At 50.5% G+C, this 16084-nt stretch overlaps 2 protein-coding genes across 5 annotated transcripts in view; one reads left to right on the top strand and one right to left on the bottom strand.

Moving 5' to 3' along the window:
- The first annotated feature begins 783 nt into the window (after nt 1-783).
- On the top strand, nt 784-15542 carry RSPH9 (radial spoke head component 9). 2 transcript variants are annotated; one of them, XM_063097134.1, is made up of 5 exons: nt 784-1010; nt 4371-4536; nt 7140-7269; nt 7750-7896; nt 15286-15542. In XM_063097134.1, the coding sequence occupies exons 1-5, from the start codon at nt 784-786 to the stop codon at nt 15444-15446; spliced, it is 831 nt and encodes a 276-aa protein (XP_062953204.1). In that variant the 3' UTR covers nt 15447-15542. The 2 variants fall into 2 exon arrangements, with proteins under 2 accessions (XP_062953204.1, XP_062953205.1); XM_063097135.1 differs by having other exon boundaries at nt 7185-7269.
- Nucleotides 1057-16084, bottom strand: part of MRPS18A (mitochondrial ribosomal protein S18A) — a 33390-nt gene continuing 18362 nt past the window's right edge. Inside the window, exon 7 of one of the 3 annotated variants that reach the window (XM_063097137.1) lies at nt 1057-1147. In XM_063097137.1, coding sequence (XP_062953207.1) covers nt 1067-1147 — 81 coding nt within the window. In that variant the 3' untranslated portion in view covers nt 1057-1066. Of the gene's footprint in view, nt 1148-1495; nt 1532-15129; nt 15600-16084 lie in introns of those variants that run through there. The other 2 variants (XM_063097138.1, XM_063097136.1) reach the window with 2 other exon arrangements.

Consider the following 16084-nt stretch of genomic DNA (forward strand, 5'->3'; position numbering starts at 1 on the left):
TCCTCCTTTCCCGAGGTGTGGCCCTATACGTTGCCTAGATCTTCATTTATCACTTAGGTAGAGTAGTCCTATGGAAGGGGTAAATAGAGACATTCAGTGAAGACTGAAGAGAACAGAATGGATGGACTACGTTCTTGGGGTGGGGGGAGCAATTGTCAGAATCTTAGACTTTTATTTATTTTTTTACTTTTTTGGGGGCGTCTGGCGGGTTTAGAAGATCCAAACCCTTGACCTTGATGTTTTCAGAGCCACACTCTATTGAGAGAGCTAATCAGCCAGCCAGAATCTTAGACTTTTAGCCAGGAGGGATCTCAAATTCTTTTCTTCACAGATAGTTCAGAAGCCAAGATGTGACATAACTGGGATGAAATAATTCAGCTAGTGTTAGTGTGGGCAGCTCTGTATTGCATATACGGTGAGGACTCAGTAAATGTCGACTATGAAAGGGCTCGGGGAGGGCCAAAATATCCATGGAATTGGACTGGGTTGGAACCTCCATCCCCACACTGTAGTCTACCTATAGCAAGGGAAGCCACACCGTTGCCGTGACAACTGAAGACAACCTGTCCCAAACTCCGGAAAGGAAGGGGCGGGCGGGGAGCGTGGTGCTGGCTAGCGTATGACCAGGCTTTACCGACGGGCTCCGTGGGGAGAAGGGCTGGGCGATAGGCGGTCCGCCAGGCTGAATCCTGCTTCCTGCCTGACGGAAGGGCGGAGCTCCGGATCTCCATGGAGACGGCTTCCCCAGCAACCCAACGGGCGTTGAGCAGAGCTGCTGGCCGCATGGATGCGGAGAGCCTCCTGCTGTCTCTGGAGCTGGCGTCCGGCAGTGGGCAGGGCCTCAGTCCGGACCGTCGGGCCTCGCTGCTCACTTCACTTACGCTGGTTAAGCGCGACTACCGCTACGATCGGGTCCTTTTCTGGGGCCGTATCCTCGGCCTCGTCGCCGATTACTACATCGCGCAGGGCCTGAGTGCAGACCAGCTCGCCCCGCGCAAGACGCTCTACAGGTGGAGGCGGCACTGCGCTGGGCGGGGCGGGGTCGCAGCGGGATACCAAAGGCCGGCTACCCCGGGGCAGGGAAGGGGTGGGCCTTTGGGGGCAGGATCGAGGCGGACGGAATCGGGAAGGGCTTGAGAGGCGGCACCTGGGGACGGAAAGGAGGTGGTTAAGGAAAAGGGCGGGGACTGGGATATCTCGGAGCCTGAGGAGGCGGGGAAGCCGATGGGCGAGGTCCACGGAGGCGGGGCCCTCTGAGGGAGGGCGCGTTCTCGGCCTGGGGAGCCAAGAAAAACTTAGATGAGGATGGATTTATAATAGAGGCAGGCCAAGAACGGAGGCGGAGCAAGGTGAAGGTTCTTGGAGAACTGTGACCTGGAGTAGAAGCCAGGTGCGAGCCAGGTGCCCAACCTGGCACTCCGAAGGACTCAGTTTGGAGAAGGGTCAGACGCCCAGGGGGGTGAGGTGGTGCTGTTTGGAAGCGGGTCCAGAAACATCTTCGATGGAGGTGTCAGCTCTGCAGCAGATGGAGCTATTGGAAGAAAAGGAATGGGGGAAAAAGGGGTTTAGAACTGGGGAAAATTCCCTGGACACTACCATACAGGACCATCCAGCCTCTTTTTGACCACCACTAGCGATGATGGGGATCTTACCACCTTATAAAGCAGTCTTTTCAGGCAGCAGGTAGTTGGAGAACTCATTTATCTATGAATACATCAACCCAGCATTGACCGGATGCATCCAGTGCTAGACTTGGGTTTATAAAGATGGCCAGGACATACCTCTGTCTCCTAGTTATTCACATCCTAGGGAAGGAGACTCAGCAATAACAGCACTGATGTGTTAAAACTAAAAAAGAGGTGTACACGAAGGGGGATCAAGGCGGGCCTTCTTACAGAGAACAACTGAATAAGATCACTAAAGGAGTAATTTGCTTGAGTTCTGAAAGATGAGCAGTTCTCCAGGCAAGTGTGAGGGAAAGGCATGACAGAGGGAACAATTCTGCAAACTCTTGTTGGCTAGAGAAGGCTTGGAGTGTTTGGGAGAACAGCAGGTAGGTAAACATGACAGTGGCAATATAGGGTGTTACATGGAACCAGATGGAGAGGCCAAGGGGTTTGAACTTTGTCCACAGGCTATGGGAAGCTATTGAGGGGCTTTAAGCAAGAAGAACCTGCTTAGATTTGAGTGGGCAGAATGGCCTGGAAGTGAGGTGAGCATTTAGGAGTCTGTTGTAGTGTCCAGATGAAAAGGACTGAAAAGAAGAAGTAGCTGAGGGAATGGAGGGGAGGGCATGGGTTGGAAAGATTTAAGTGGTAGAATTGGCAGAACTTGAGACTGATTGAATGGGGGTGGTGGCAAAGAAGAGGTCAAGGTTGACCCCTCCTTCCAGCTTAGGGAGCTGAGTAAGTGTTGGTGCCACTCACTAGGAGAGAATTCAGGGAGTAGGATTAGGGAAGACATAGTGAATTTATTGTGAGTTGCCTGGGGGACAAGGTGTTTAGACAGCATATTAAAGTACAAATCTGGAGTCCTGAAGAAAAATTTTGACTGAAGATAGAGATTTGGGATTCATTACATTTTATTATTCTGTATGTATTTGTTGAGCACCTACTGTGTGCTCAGCATTGATTTAGGAACCAGGAATTAGTGGCAAATGAGACAAAGTCCTTGTCTTCATGGAGCTTATGTTGTAGTTTAGGGGGCCAGAAAGGGGAGACAGATGATAGATAAACACAGACATATATCGTATCAGATGGTGTTAAGTGCTAAGGGGGATAGAGAATAAAGGAAGGGGTACTATTTTAAATAGGGTGGTCAGAGATGGCCTTACTGGCGAGGTAACATTTGAGAAGAGACCTGAAGTGACTGAAGGAATGAGCTATGTGGGTATCTGAGGAAACAGAATTCTAGGCAAGTGCAAAGGCCCTGAGGCAGATGTGTGCTTGGTGTGTTTGTATAGCCCTGTAGAGACTAGTGTGGTTAGAGAGGAATGAGTGAGGGGGAATGCTGTAGAACATGAGATCAGAGAGGAACAGGGTGGGAAATAATAATGCAGGGCCTTGTGGGACATTGTAAGACTTGGCTCAATGAGAAGCCATTGGAAGGTTCTGCGTAGAAGAGTGACATGCTCTGGCTTAGGTTTGAGTTGGGTGGGAGCTAGTCTAAAAGGAGAGTAGATGTAGAAGGAGAGAGACCAGTTAGGTGTCTAATGTAATATCCAGGCAAAAGTAGGTGGTGGCTTAGGCCGTAGTGGAGCCAGTGGAAGTGGTTGGATTCTAGATACCAGCTAGGCAGTAGCTGGAGCTCTGGAAAGCTCCAGCCTTCCAGGTAGGTGAGACTGCAGAGAGAAAAGAGGGATGAAAATAGATCCCTGGAAATACTTAAGGCACTGGAAGACAGAGAGGGGAGATGTCATTGGAAATAGAAATGAAGTGTTTGTTGGCCATTAGGTGTTAGCTGAAGGCCTTCTCCCAAGCAGGTTCTTGGAGTGGTGGGAGAAGAAATCATGGTTCAGTGACCTGAAGAGTGAGAGGGGGAGGAAGGGGCCCCACAGAGCAAATTGTTGTTCTGAGATTACTGTTCAGAACTGAAGAAGAGGGAAGAAGGGACAGGAGAAGCATTTTCTAGAGGGGCATGGGTTTAAGGGCTGTTGTTGTTTTAGCAGGCTGAGAGGTTTTTATGTTGAGAAGGAACCATTGCAGAGTGAAGGGTGAGAAGATGAGCAGAGATCAGGCTGAGGACACAGGCCCTGAGTGGGTCAGAGAAGAGTGGTGAGGATGTCTTCTAGTGGGAAGTGAGACAGGGCCTGGGTGGGACCTGGGGAGTTCTCCTAAAGGCTTCAAAGGGAAGAGGTCCTTGAGCCAAGGCTGGGCTTTCCTAAGAAATAGTTGTGCTGTTGGCTCAGGAGGCAGGCTGAGCATGAAGTTAGGGCCCACCAGAGCGGGGGTACTACCCACAGTTGAGGAGAGTTCAGCTTCCAGAAACTCATCCAGAATTTAACAGTCCAGATATCTAGGAAGAAGCTCTTTTAATTTCAGCATACAGCTCAGCTGGTTACAGCGTGGTGCTGTAACACCAAGATCGAGGGATCCCTGTGTTGTACAGCAGGAAAAAAAAAAAAAAATTTCAGCATACATAAAACTTTTATGACCTTTAAAGAACATAAAATTGAATTTGCAGGACAAATGAGAGTGGGGTGCACCATAGGCACTTAATGCTTCGAAGGGACTGAAAACAGCATTGGGAGGAAGATGTAAATTCCAACAGCTTTTCTTGGGTCTAACTTACTAGGGAGAAGGGAAGGTGGAAGGAAGACTGGGTGAGAAGCTAGAGTTGGACTCCAGGGGTGATGTGGGTGTTGTTGACAGCCTGAACTGCACAGAGTGGAGCCTCTTGCCTCCTGCCACAGAGGAGATGGTGGTGCAGACGTCTGTGGTGAAGGGCCGCTTCACGGGGGACCCCTCCCATGAATATGAACACACCGAGCTGCAGAAGGTGAACGATGGTGAAAAGGTCTTTGAAGAAGAAGTAGTGGTGAGTGAAGAGGAGGAGAGGAGAGAGAGCCTGAACAAATAGGCCATCCAAAACTCAGCCCAATAGAAATTATGGCAACCACTACTGTTATGATTATCTTCACTGCTGCCAGGTTGGGTGTGAGTACCCGCATGTACTGGGCACTGTGCTACTGTGCCTGTATCATCTCTTTTAATCCTTACAACTCTATGAAATTGGTACACGACTTTTCAGGTGGTAGAAAGGAGGACACTGAAGTTTAGAGAGGTTAAGTGACTTGCCCAGGGGCACACAGCTCCTGAACAAGGGGGCGAAGAGAGTGAATAGGCAGCTCTTGTGGAAGCTTAGCTCTGGGGTGGGGGCTGGGAAGAGGGAGTTCTGTGCTGTGCTCTGGGATCAGGGAATGTGCACAGGCTCTTATTTGCTGTATCAGTTTTCATTTTACTAGGTGATACAATAAATCTACATGGTTCAAAATTCAAAGGTTCAAAAAGGAATATAGTGGGCTGGCCAGTTAGTTCAGTTGGTTAGAGTGGGGTACTATAGCACCAAAGACAAAGGTTGGGACCCCCATACTGGCCAGCAACCAAAAAAAAAAAATAAAGTTCTTCCCATCCCTGTCCACCTGTCACACAGGTCCTCTCTCTGGGGGACGTTAATGTAACTGTTTTGCATGTGTGTGTGTGTGTGTGTGTGTGTGTGTGTGTGTGTGTGTGTGTGTGTGTGTGTGTGTGTGTGTGTGTGTGTGTGTGTGTGTGTGTGTGTGTGGACACGTGTGCGTGTGTGGACATGTGTGTGTGTCTAAATCTTTCTACTCAAAATGCAGTCTGGATCAGAAGCATCGCCATGTCTTAGGACTTAGAAATGCAGAATTTTGGGCCCCAGCGTTTGAAATCTGAATTTTAACACGATCCCCAGGTATTAGAATTCACATTAAAGTATGAGATGCTGCTTGCAGAGATGTTTTATGGAAATGCAAACCTCAGCAAACACCTTACTTATACATATTCCCTTTTTACCTTAAAAAACTAAGCAAAACAAATGAAGGCATGTTGTACACACAGTTCTCCACCTTGCTTTTTTCACTTAATGATATATTTTACACCAAGGCCCAGGGTTCAATACCTGTACTGGCCAGCTGCCAACATAAATAAGTAAAATAAAAAGCAATATATTTTGGGGATCTTTCTATATCAGTGCCTTAAAGATCCTCTCCATTCTTTTTACCATTGTGGGAATGTACCATAATTTAGCCAGTGTCTTATTCATGGAAATGCAGGTTTCCAAGTTTTGGATCTGACGAACAGTGCCATAATGAATGACCTTGTACATACCTCATTTCCAATGTGCACCCTTTATCTGAAGGACAAATTCCTAGAAATGGAATTGCTAGGTCAACAAGTAAGGAGCCCAAGTTTTAAAACTAGATGAACCTAGAATTCAAAACACAGCCTCTGCACTTGTGAACCCAGGTGATAGAAAAAGTCTGGGTTTCAGTCTGTGAGGCCTCAGACGCAAACCCCGCCCCTTCCCACTGACTGTGATAATTATATTTACATGCAGGCTTGTGCAGATTAAACGAGGTGATGTATTCAAAGCCCTTGGCCTAGGCACTTATTAAACCTTAGTTTCCATCTCTCCTTTGTAAACCATTCAAGTCGGCAGCCCACAGGAAATAAGTGGTTTAGTGACTCTGTGGGGGCCTCTGTTGACATGTTTTCCCTGTCAAGGGCTGTTTTTCCCCAGACATCTCTATGAAGTCCTTTTGTTCAGGGTTGCCCTAATTGTAACCAACTCTCATCTGTGTAAAAAAGTTGTAATATGGGGAAATGCATGGGAAATAATGTTAAGCCAAACAGCATGATATGAAACTATATAAACTGTGACTCTAATTTTGCTTTAAATATATGCATAGAAAAAAAGAAGCAAAGGAAGTGTACCAGTATGTTATCAGTGATTATCTTTAGGAGGTGGGATTATGAGTTGTTTCAATTCTCTTAGCTATGTCTTTCTATATTATCCAAATATTCTACAGTGAGCACGACTGCTTTTATATTTTATTTTATTTATTTAATTAATTAATTTATTTTTAAAAGATGACCGGTAAGGGGATCTTAACCCTTGACTTGGTGTTGTCAGCACCAGTAAGCAACCGGCCATCCCTATGTGGGATCTGAACCCATGGCCTTGGTGTTATCAGCACCACACTCTCCCGAGTGAGCCACTGGCCAGCCCCTGCTTTTATATTTCAAAAAGGCAAAATAAACAACATTGAAACATGGTGACAGGGTGGTATGTCTCTGGAAGGGTACATAAGAAACCATTAATGGTGGTTGTCCCTGGTGAGGGCAAGTTGGGGGTAGAGGACTGGGGTTAGAGAAAGACTAATTTTGTTTTTGTAGTTTTGAATATCATACTACCTATATGTATTACCAATTAAAAAATAAATGGAAAGAAAGGAAGGAAATCTTGATAGGGCAGGTGAGGGCTTGCCCAGTGTGATCTGTGGCCCTGGCATCTTCACCATGGTGTCTCAGGTGAGATGGTCATGCAGAGAGGGTCCTTGCACTGGAGATGAGTGGGTACAGCGCCCTGGCAGGATGGCACCTCTCCTGTTTCCTCAGGTCCAGATCAAGGAAGAGACCCGCTTGGTGTCCATCATTGACCAGATTGACAAAGCTGTGGCCATCATCCCCCGAGGTGCCCTCTTCAAGACCCCTTTTGGACCCATTCATGTCAATCGGACCTTTGAAGGTGAGCTCTCAGGGCCTCTCTCAATGGCAGGAGGGTGTCTCTTCCCTAGTACAGTCAGACATAATGTCTGGTAGTCCAGGGGGAACCTGCCCATTTCCTTGGAGGAGTAGCTGTGGCCATATCACCTAGGAGGATGTGCCTAATGTCCTGGCAACTGTTGTTGGCATGGACTACCCAGTTACTGCATGCTGAATCTCTTCTACTTGAGGGGTGGGAGAGTGTATGGTCGCCTGGGTCCCAGGGCTTTACATGGGTCCGGGCTACCTGCCTTTTCCCACCTTCCTCCTCCTTGGTCTCTTCTCATTGCAGGATCTGGGCCAAGTTTGGACTGAGGAAACACTAATCCCTTTTCTCTCTGCAATTTTCTGTCAGTGGTTGATTGTTTCCTTTGCAAGCCCCTCTCTGTGGTCCCAATGCAGAGAGAAAGGGGCTGTGGTGTTTTGCCTGACCACCCTCTTCCTGCCTGTCAACTTTTTCTAGGACTGTCCTTGTCTGAGTCTAAGAAGCTCAGTTCCTACTTCCACTTCAGGGAGCCTATTGAGCTGAAGAATAAGACCTTGCTTGAGAAGGCTGACCTGGACCCCTCCTTGGATTTCATGGACTCCCTGGAATATGACATCCCCAAAGGTAATAGTCCATTATCTCCTGACATGGGATCTGCCCCCAGGTCAGAGCAGTGGGCCATGCCTCCTGCCATTCTCCTCTAAGATTGGCATCAAAGGCCTGGGGTGGGAACTGATGGCTCACCATGGGTCCTTGAGGGTTGGCCTTCCCTAGGTCCCAGCTCATGGCAGATACTTTGTAAATGTTTTGAATGACAAAAGGTAGGATTGTTTTCCATATGCTTCCACAGGCAGGAAGTATCTCAGTGTCTCTTGACTTTTATAGCAATCTTGAATGGAAACAGATTGGTAATCTTTCCCCAGACATGAAAATAGCCCTGAAAATATTAACCATGCATACATCTCAACTTTTACTTTTGGGACTCTAGCCAATGCTTGGCTCATAGCTGGTGCTCAATAAGTGGGTGTTAATTGACTGAATAGCAAACTACTTGCTAAGGAAATGAGTTCTATGTTTGTTTTCTGCCGTGTGTGTGGTACTTTTTAAAGCGCACAGCTTCAGAGGCCTTCCTGTGCTGAAACCCAGCAGTTGTTGGCAGGGTCACAGAGACCCCATTTCCTTCCTTTGAACCTCGACAGTAGAGAAAAGCATGTCCTCGGATGCTATAACCCAAGATAGGTGCAGGCTCTAGGCAGTTGGAGCCAGACCCACGGCATGGACTCAGGGCCCTGCCTATTTCCCGCCCTGTGTTGGGTATTTCTGAGAACTAGAGGGACTCCATGATGAAGATGGCAATGATAATGACAATAATAACAACTAACTCCTTAAAGCAATGCCACTGCTTATTGTGTGACACTGTACTCAGCCCTTTCCATGTCTTACTCTCATTTTATAATCTTCACAGCCAGCCTATGAAGTGGACACTATTATTATCCCCATTTTACAGGTAAAGAAGCAGAGGCTTAGAGAGTTAAACCCAAGCGTACAGTAAGTGTTAGAGCGTGAGAATCCAGGGCTCTGGCATTCACAGTTGTGTCAAGCAAATGGGAATGACAGGGGAACAACAGGAAAATAGTCACCCCCACCACTAGGGGGCAACACTTCTGAGGAACAGGGAGCAATCCAGTTGGGCTGGAACTCAGGATGGGGGTGGGATGGCAAGGGCTCTGGAATCAGACAGCTTGGGTTGGAATCCTGAATTGGCCACTTACTAGCTGTGTGACTTCAGGCAAGTCCTTCAATTTCCTGTGCCTCTATTTTCTTCTTTCTTTCTTTCTTTTTTTTTTTTTTTTTTAAAAAGATGACTGGTAAGGGGATCTTAACCCTTGGCTTGGTGTTGTCAGCACCACGCTCAGCCAGTGAGCCAACCGGCTATCCCTATATAGGATCCGAACCTGTGGCCTTGGTGTTACCAGCACCGCACTCTCCCGAGTGAGCCACGGGCCGGCCCCCGTTTTCTCATTTCTGACAAGTGAAAATTGATATTTTCTACCTGATTGGGTTATTATGAGAACTAAATGAGTTAACTCACATCCAAAATGCTCACACACAGTGCCTAACAAACAGTAAGGACTGAAAAAAAATGAATAATTATTATTGATATTATTTTTAGTGGCAAAAGGTCCTTAGAGATGAGTTGGGCAAGTGTAGGAGGGCCTAGAAGGCCAAGGTAGTAGAAGCTGCTGGTGACTTGTGAGGAGGTCTCTGATAATAAGGTAGCAGCTCACAGGTGGATGAAGAAAGGGCAAGGTGAGCCAGGGATCAGGAGGCCATTTCAGGCCACTGCAATGCCTCAGGGCCAGGTGAGAGGGTAGGAGTGCCACCAAGGAGTGGCCACTCTGCCACATGGAGGTGTTCAAGTCAAACTATGCTGAGCATGGCCAGTCCTGCAGAGATGGATAGGAGGGGCTCCCAGACCACTGGGGGAGATATAGATTTATAGGGTAGGGGCATTTCTCACCCATCAGACATACTTCTAGGGCCGGCCTGTGGCTCACTCGGTAGAGTGCGGTGCTGATAACACCAAGGCCACGGGTTCGGATCCTATATAGGGATGGCCGGTTTGCTCACTGGCTGAGCGTGGTGCTGACAACACCAAGCCAAGGGTTGAGATCCCCTTACCGGTCATCTTTTTAAAAAAAAAAAAAAAAAAAAAAAAAAAAGACATACTTCTCAGACTCCTGTTATCTCTTCCAATTCTGCTCCCAGCCTTGTCAGGAGCCAGAGGGGACTGCACATCCCTCGTTGATAAAGGGAGCCACGAATGCGGTGGTGGTGGGACCCCAGTGCCAGGGACTGAGGAGTGAACTGACAGAAGTCCTCTTAATTCTCCTAATCTGAGGGCAGCAGCCCCATCCCCTGATTCAGGGTATGTCTGGGAAGCCCTTTGCAGCCTCTCACCTGCAGTTGGATGCTCCACGGGGATGAGGCTGTCCCTCCATGGTGCTGAGTCACTGGGGGCTAGCGCCACAGCTCCTCCTGCCCCATCGAGCCTCATCCTGTTTGGTGGGAGGGACTAAGAGGGTGCTAGAGCTTCTGCAGCCAAGACTGAAGCCAGCTAGATGGGGCGGGGCCCAGCAAAATCTTCCTAGGGGAACACCATCAGCCCTGTCTGCCTTGCCTTCTGGAGTAAAAGGGACACAGCAGGCAGCTTTTTCTCCTTGAAGCAGAGGAAATAATATGTGGACTTTAAGGGTCTTCTGAAAGGCTGCTGGGGCCACCCTGATGTGTCTAGTCAGGAGGTGAATTCATCAGGCCTCTGGGAGGTATGGATCTGGGCCTGGGAGGTGGGCAAGTTGCAGTGGCCTGAGGTCCTAGGCATCCTATCCCACTGTGGGCCTGAGGGCTGAGGATCAGCTTCTGGCTCCACTTCCCAGTCCTCCCCAGCATGTCGCTTTGTCCTCGGTGTGTGTGGGCTGGAGGGGAGGAATGCTTGTGGCCTTACATTGGGAAACCTCCCCACAGCCTCTAGGCCTCCAGCTCTCTTCAGCTCTTTTCCTCCCAGAGTCACAATAGAAAGCCTCCAGGAAGTCAGGCGCACATTTTTCTCATGATGGTTTGGTGGGGACCATAGAGTAGGGGCAGAAGCGTGGATGGTTAGGGGAGAGCAGACAGCTCTGATTTCCCTCCCAGACTCTCTTCCTCATCAGCCAGTGGAAGCTGCTGGGAGACTCCTCTGCCAGGCAGACAGCAGTTGGGCTGGTTGGGCTACGAAGTGGGGCCAAAACCCTGAGGAAGAGTTCCCTGGGACGCCGGGACTGGTTGGAGGGATGGGATTGGGTAGCTGTTTTCTGCCCAGGTAGGATCATTGCTTCCTTTCTGGGTCTGAGGCAATTGTTCATGGTGACTTCATGTCACCTCTGAGCAGGTGTGGTTTAGGTTGACACTGTCCCTGGGACTTCTGCTTTCTGTGCCCATGGAGGTAGGCCAGGAGCCTAGCAGCTTATCCTTGCGCCAGCCTTGGCTAAAGAGAGGAGTGGGAGGGATGTTACCTGGGGGCACTAATGTTTTCCTGAGCTGTCATGCTGTGCCTTGGGATCTGCAGAGTTTTGTGGGAATGTGTAGCGTTGGGTGCCAGCACCTAGTTCTGGGGTGGCAGAACCATGCCAGTGGATGTAGTGCAATGGCTGTGAGTTCTTCAACCTTGGGCTGCAGCCAGGTGACAGAGATGGAACACTTTGTCAGGTGGCCAGATTTCTAGGCAGTATTGTGCAATTTAGTGCTCCTTAATCTTTCACTCTATCAGCAAATAGCCAGGCATTGAGCAGCTACTACAAGCCAGGCACTTACAGTGTCCTTGGAACAATAGATGCCTCCCTTGCCTCACAGAGGCTTGGGAAGATCATGTGAAGCAGAGGATGGGAAAGGGAAATGTGGACTAGAAGGTGCCTTACAAATGGGATCAACAGTGTCCTGGGAAGCAGCAAGGGGCAGGCAGAGGAGCAGAGGAAGTAGAGCAGGAGGGCTGGAGGAAAGATGCCTCTTCTTGCTTTGCTCTGAGCTAGAGCAGGGAGCTCTCAGGAGCTGCCAAGTGCAGACTGGAGCTCTGTCACAGCAAGCTCTCAGCAATGCCCAGTTCAGGCAGCAGAGGGCAGTGAGGGGCCTGCCTGCCTGCCTGCCTGCCTGTCTGGAAAGGGGCCTTTGAAAGCTGGTGGCAGTGGTGACTGAGGAGGGGGCAGGGGACAGGTGAGACAGGGCACTGGAGAGGAATGGGGAACATGGTGCCCAGGATCAGCCTTCTCTTGGGAGTGTGTGCAGGTGGAACTCATTTCCTGCCCCAGTCCCTTGGAGTGCTCAGCCTTCTGGACCAGGGGGCCTGGCCCTGCCACCCATCAACAAGACAGGGGATTGGCCCCAGGGGTACCTCACTCTAACTCTTCTGTTCCCAGGCTGCTAGGGGATTTGACTCTTCCCTTGTGGACCCAGTCGGGGAGGGGAATTGTTCCCCCTACTGTGTGAAGCCATGGCCATGTTTTTGTGAGTGATAAAAAAATTTTTTTTTGGTGCTGGTCTGAGGGGAGGGTTGAATCCAATCTGTTGCCCCTGGACAGCCTGATCCCCAGCCTGGCCTACTCTATGCCTCAGTGTTAATCTGAGAGCTTTGCTGCCTTTCTTCCTGGACGGCAGGAGAATGTCATTATGGTACATACAGCCTAGTCTGACGTTTCCACACTAGCAAGGCTGGTGAGGTCCCCTGGGGCCCAGGAAACCCAGGAGGACTTCCTACCAATTGCAAGAGGCTCCACTCCTGATTTACTGGCCTGTGCTCCACCACATCCTCAAAACACAGACCTTCTGGAGGATAGTGGCTGCCAGGGGACAGGAGGAGAGGTTTAGGGAAACTTGGAAGAGACTGGGGGCTGGGAACCAAAAACACCAAGGCAGCAGGAGGCTCCTTCCCTGAGTCCTAGAGGAGGCACCGGCGCTGGCTGGGCCCAGCCTTTTCAGCAGTCGCAGTAAGTGGGCGATGGTGAACAGCAGTGCTTGGCTCCTCAGGTAGATGCTACGTGACTTCTGGCACATTGAGAGCCTGTGTGTTTCCCAGGCGACCAGCTGAGCCAGGGACGATGAGAGGACAGGAGCGTGGCAGGAATGCTAGAAAGGGAGGGAGGGAGGCAGCGCTGCTTGCTGGCTGGCCCCTCACATGCTGCTACTGTGCTCCGCCAGCACCCTTCGGCCTGCTTGGCATTGTCCTCCTGCCCTGGTGGGGGCACTCTATTTCTCTAGCATCCTTGCCAGTTTCTCCTCACTGCCCGGGTGGGAGCCCCTGCTGATGGCCTGGGCCACTTTGTGTGAGACCCCCCCACCCCTTGTCTACTGGAGGCAAGAGGTGGTCAAACCCTAGAGTAGGCAGACTGGTGTGAAGGCAGGTCAGGACCCAGCCACTACCCGCTGTGCCAATGTGCTGACAATTAACTGAGAAAGGTCTAGGTTGGGGAACTCCAGGATCCATCCAATCTTCTTCAGGGCAGCATTTTGCCCTTGAAGGCTGCAAATTTCTGAGTAGTCAGACAGGAATGAGGCATAGCCTGGTCTTTCTTAATTCAAGGGGCTGTGCGACTGTAGGCTCCAAGGGCAAGAAGGGACTGTGTTTCTAGGAGACTGGCCCCAGACAATGCCCTGGGCACTGGTAGGGGCAACTAAGGGAGGCTAGGCAATGGTAACTTCCTGGGCTTGTGCTTGACAAGGCCAAATGCAGAGGACTAGGAACATTTGGCTCTGCCATTCTCCCACCCTTGTCACTCCCAGGTGATGTTTTCTGGAGACACATGACCAGGAAAGCAACAGGCTAGTGCCTCTTGAATTCTGAGGAGGGCAGGTCTGGGTGGTAGAGGAACCTCAGGCACCCACAGAGAAGTTGTAAGAGCTAGGGGAAATATGCCCCCTTCCTGGGGGCAGTGCTCAAGCCAGAGCCCTGGTAACGCAGGGACTCTTTCTTCTTGATGCTGTCCAGCAGGCACTGGGTGGCTTAGAGGAGCTGACATGTCCACATTGTGTCTTCTACTTCATCATCCCATGCATGGGTGGTGGCACTTGGTGCTGGCCACTACACAAATGCTAAGGTGAGCTGAAATGGCTTCTCCCTGAGCAGGGCCAGAGCAGCCAAGCTATATGCTCCCAGAAAACTGTTTTTTTTTTTTTTCCCCCCCAAAAGATGGTAAGGGGATCTTAACCCTTGACTTGGTGTTGTCAGCACCATGCTCACCCAGTGAGCTAACTGGCCATCCCTATATGGGATCCGAACCCATGGCCTTGGTGTTATCAGCACCACACTCTCCCGAGTGAGCCACAGGCCGGCCCCAGAAAGCTCTGGTTTTGACCTGGGTGGGAGGCTGCACACTGAGCAGGGCTGAGCTGCCATCAGGATCAGGGGTTCCTGGCAGTCAGGTCTCTCAGATGCAGGGTGGCCCCTAGTGGGTGGGAATAGAGTTGTGAGGCTATTGGGTGTGGAGTGACCAGGGTGGGCCATGGTTGGAGGTGGCCTGTGGAGAAGCTGGGGTGGCAGGAGCCAAGCAGCCGGGCTGAGCTGGCAGCTGATGAAGGCCTCAAAGCAGCTCTCACTGCATGGCTGGCTGGTCCAACACCAAAACCTTCAAAGCATTTGCCTTTTTGGCAGGGCCTGGAACAGGGCTGTGGCTGGTCCCAGGCCGGGAGAGGCCTCAGTGCGCAGGGGAATAGAAGCCCCAGATCTGCATCCAGAGGCGATTTTCCCAGGCTCCTTCCTCCTACACAGCGGCTCTCTCCCTTGGTTCTGGAACTGGATCAGGCTCTTCCAGCCAAGTCCTCGTGGCTGCACAACTCAGCCCTGGCTGGGCTGCTCCTGTCTAGGGGAGTAAAAACCAGGGCAGAACCAGGGATAGACAAAGGCTCATTAGTGGCAGCCCAAGTCCCCTCCCACCAAGCTCCCAGTCTCCCAGCTGCCAGGAAGGGCCACTGAGCTGGAAGACATGAGGTGGTCAAACTTCTACTTGAGCCCTCTGGTCTGGCCTAATCCATCTCAGAGCAGAGGCTTGTGGGACTGGGGAAAGAAGAGGACAATAGCAAGTAGGGGCAAACCATGGTAGGACTAAAGGTCACTGGTGATTCCCCCTGGCACAGTGTGAGAAGCCTGGAGAGTGTCTCCCCTAGCCCAGCCCCAACTCCCCTCTGCTGTGGATTCAGCCTCCTCCCTGACTTAACCTTTAGCTAGACCTGCTGACAAGAACAAGATCGACTGGTTTGAGCTTCACCTCTTTTCATATCCTTGCTCTCCCTATGGAAGTGGTTTTAGTGAACAGTGAAACAGCTAAAAGGCAATCAAAAGTAAAGTGTCTGGTGAATTAAAATTGTTTTCCCTTTCCCAGCAGAACCTTGGCACCTGGCGTTGCTGCCCTAGGAACCAGGGCCTCTGCACAAGTGGCAAGCTCTGGCTCCAGCAGCACCCAGGCCTCACCCCCTGCCCCTCCTTCCCAGGGTCCTGGAGCATCCAGATGGAGCGGGGCAATGCCTTGGTAGTGCTACGCAGCCTGCTCTGGCCAGGCCTCACCTTCTACCACGCTCCCCATACCAAGAACTATGGCTACATCTACGTAGGTACTGGTGAGAAGAACATAGACTTGCCCTTTATGCTGTAGGATGGGGGCCAGCCTAGATGTTTTTTATGTACAGTTGATACATTTTCATAAATTTCAGTGAATCTGCCTTGTTTGTTTTGTCCTGCTTCCCTTCATCTCCACCTCCATCTGGTATCCAGGCTCTGAAAGGCCCCTTGAACCAGGAAACCCATCCTAAAAGCAAGTGACAGAGGGTTGGAATGTGCTAACGAAAGAGATACTAGATAAGGACAGATATAAATGGCTGTGAAAGCAGGTGACAACTAGAGGCCCTTAGGGGAAGGCAGCTTCTTGGACTCATATGAGAGCTGTACGTGGGCCAGGCAACCCAACTCATCCCTTCCTTGCAGCACCCCAGACTAAAGAGCTAACAGCTGTCAATAAAGATGGGAACCTATTTGGCCCATGAACCCCCCTCCAGTTGCATTCACGTGGCCCATCACAAGAGATCAATGACTCAGTGCTCAGCAGCCCAGGCAGTGCACATTTCCCAAGCAGTGAGCACACACCCAGTGGGTAAGCCTATGAGTTTGGTTTATGACATTCCTTCAGGCAAAACTCCTGTCTCCTAGCACTGAACACAGCCCAAGGGTCATGAGACCACAGCAACTGCCAAGGGACCCTATTGCCCTGCCTGCCCCTAACTCTCAGCACTGCTA

This window comes from Cynocephalus volans, chromosome 5, assembly GCF_027409185.1.
Source record: "Cynocephalus volans isolate mCynVol1 chromosome 5, mCynVol1.pri, whole genome shotgun sequence".
Lineage (NCBI taxonomy): Eukaryota > Metazoa > Chordata > Mammalia > Dermoptera > Cynocephalidae > Cynocephalus > Cynocephalus volans.

Coding starts and splice junctions, on each gene's coding strand:
- RSPH9 (XM_063097134.1), top strand. CDS start 784: ATGGATGCGGAGAGCCTCCTGCTGTCTCTGGAGCTGGCGTCCGGCAGT. Junction 4,537..7,139: donor TCTTTGAAGAAGAAGTAGTG/GTGAGTGAAGAG, acceptor CTGTTTCCTCAG/GTCCAGATCAAGGAAGAGAC. Junction 7,270..7,749: donor TGTCAATCGGACCTTTGAAG/GTGAGCTCTCAG, acceptor AACTTTTTCTAG/GACTGTCCTTGTCTGAGTCT.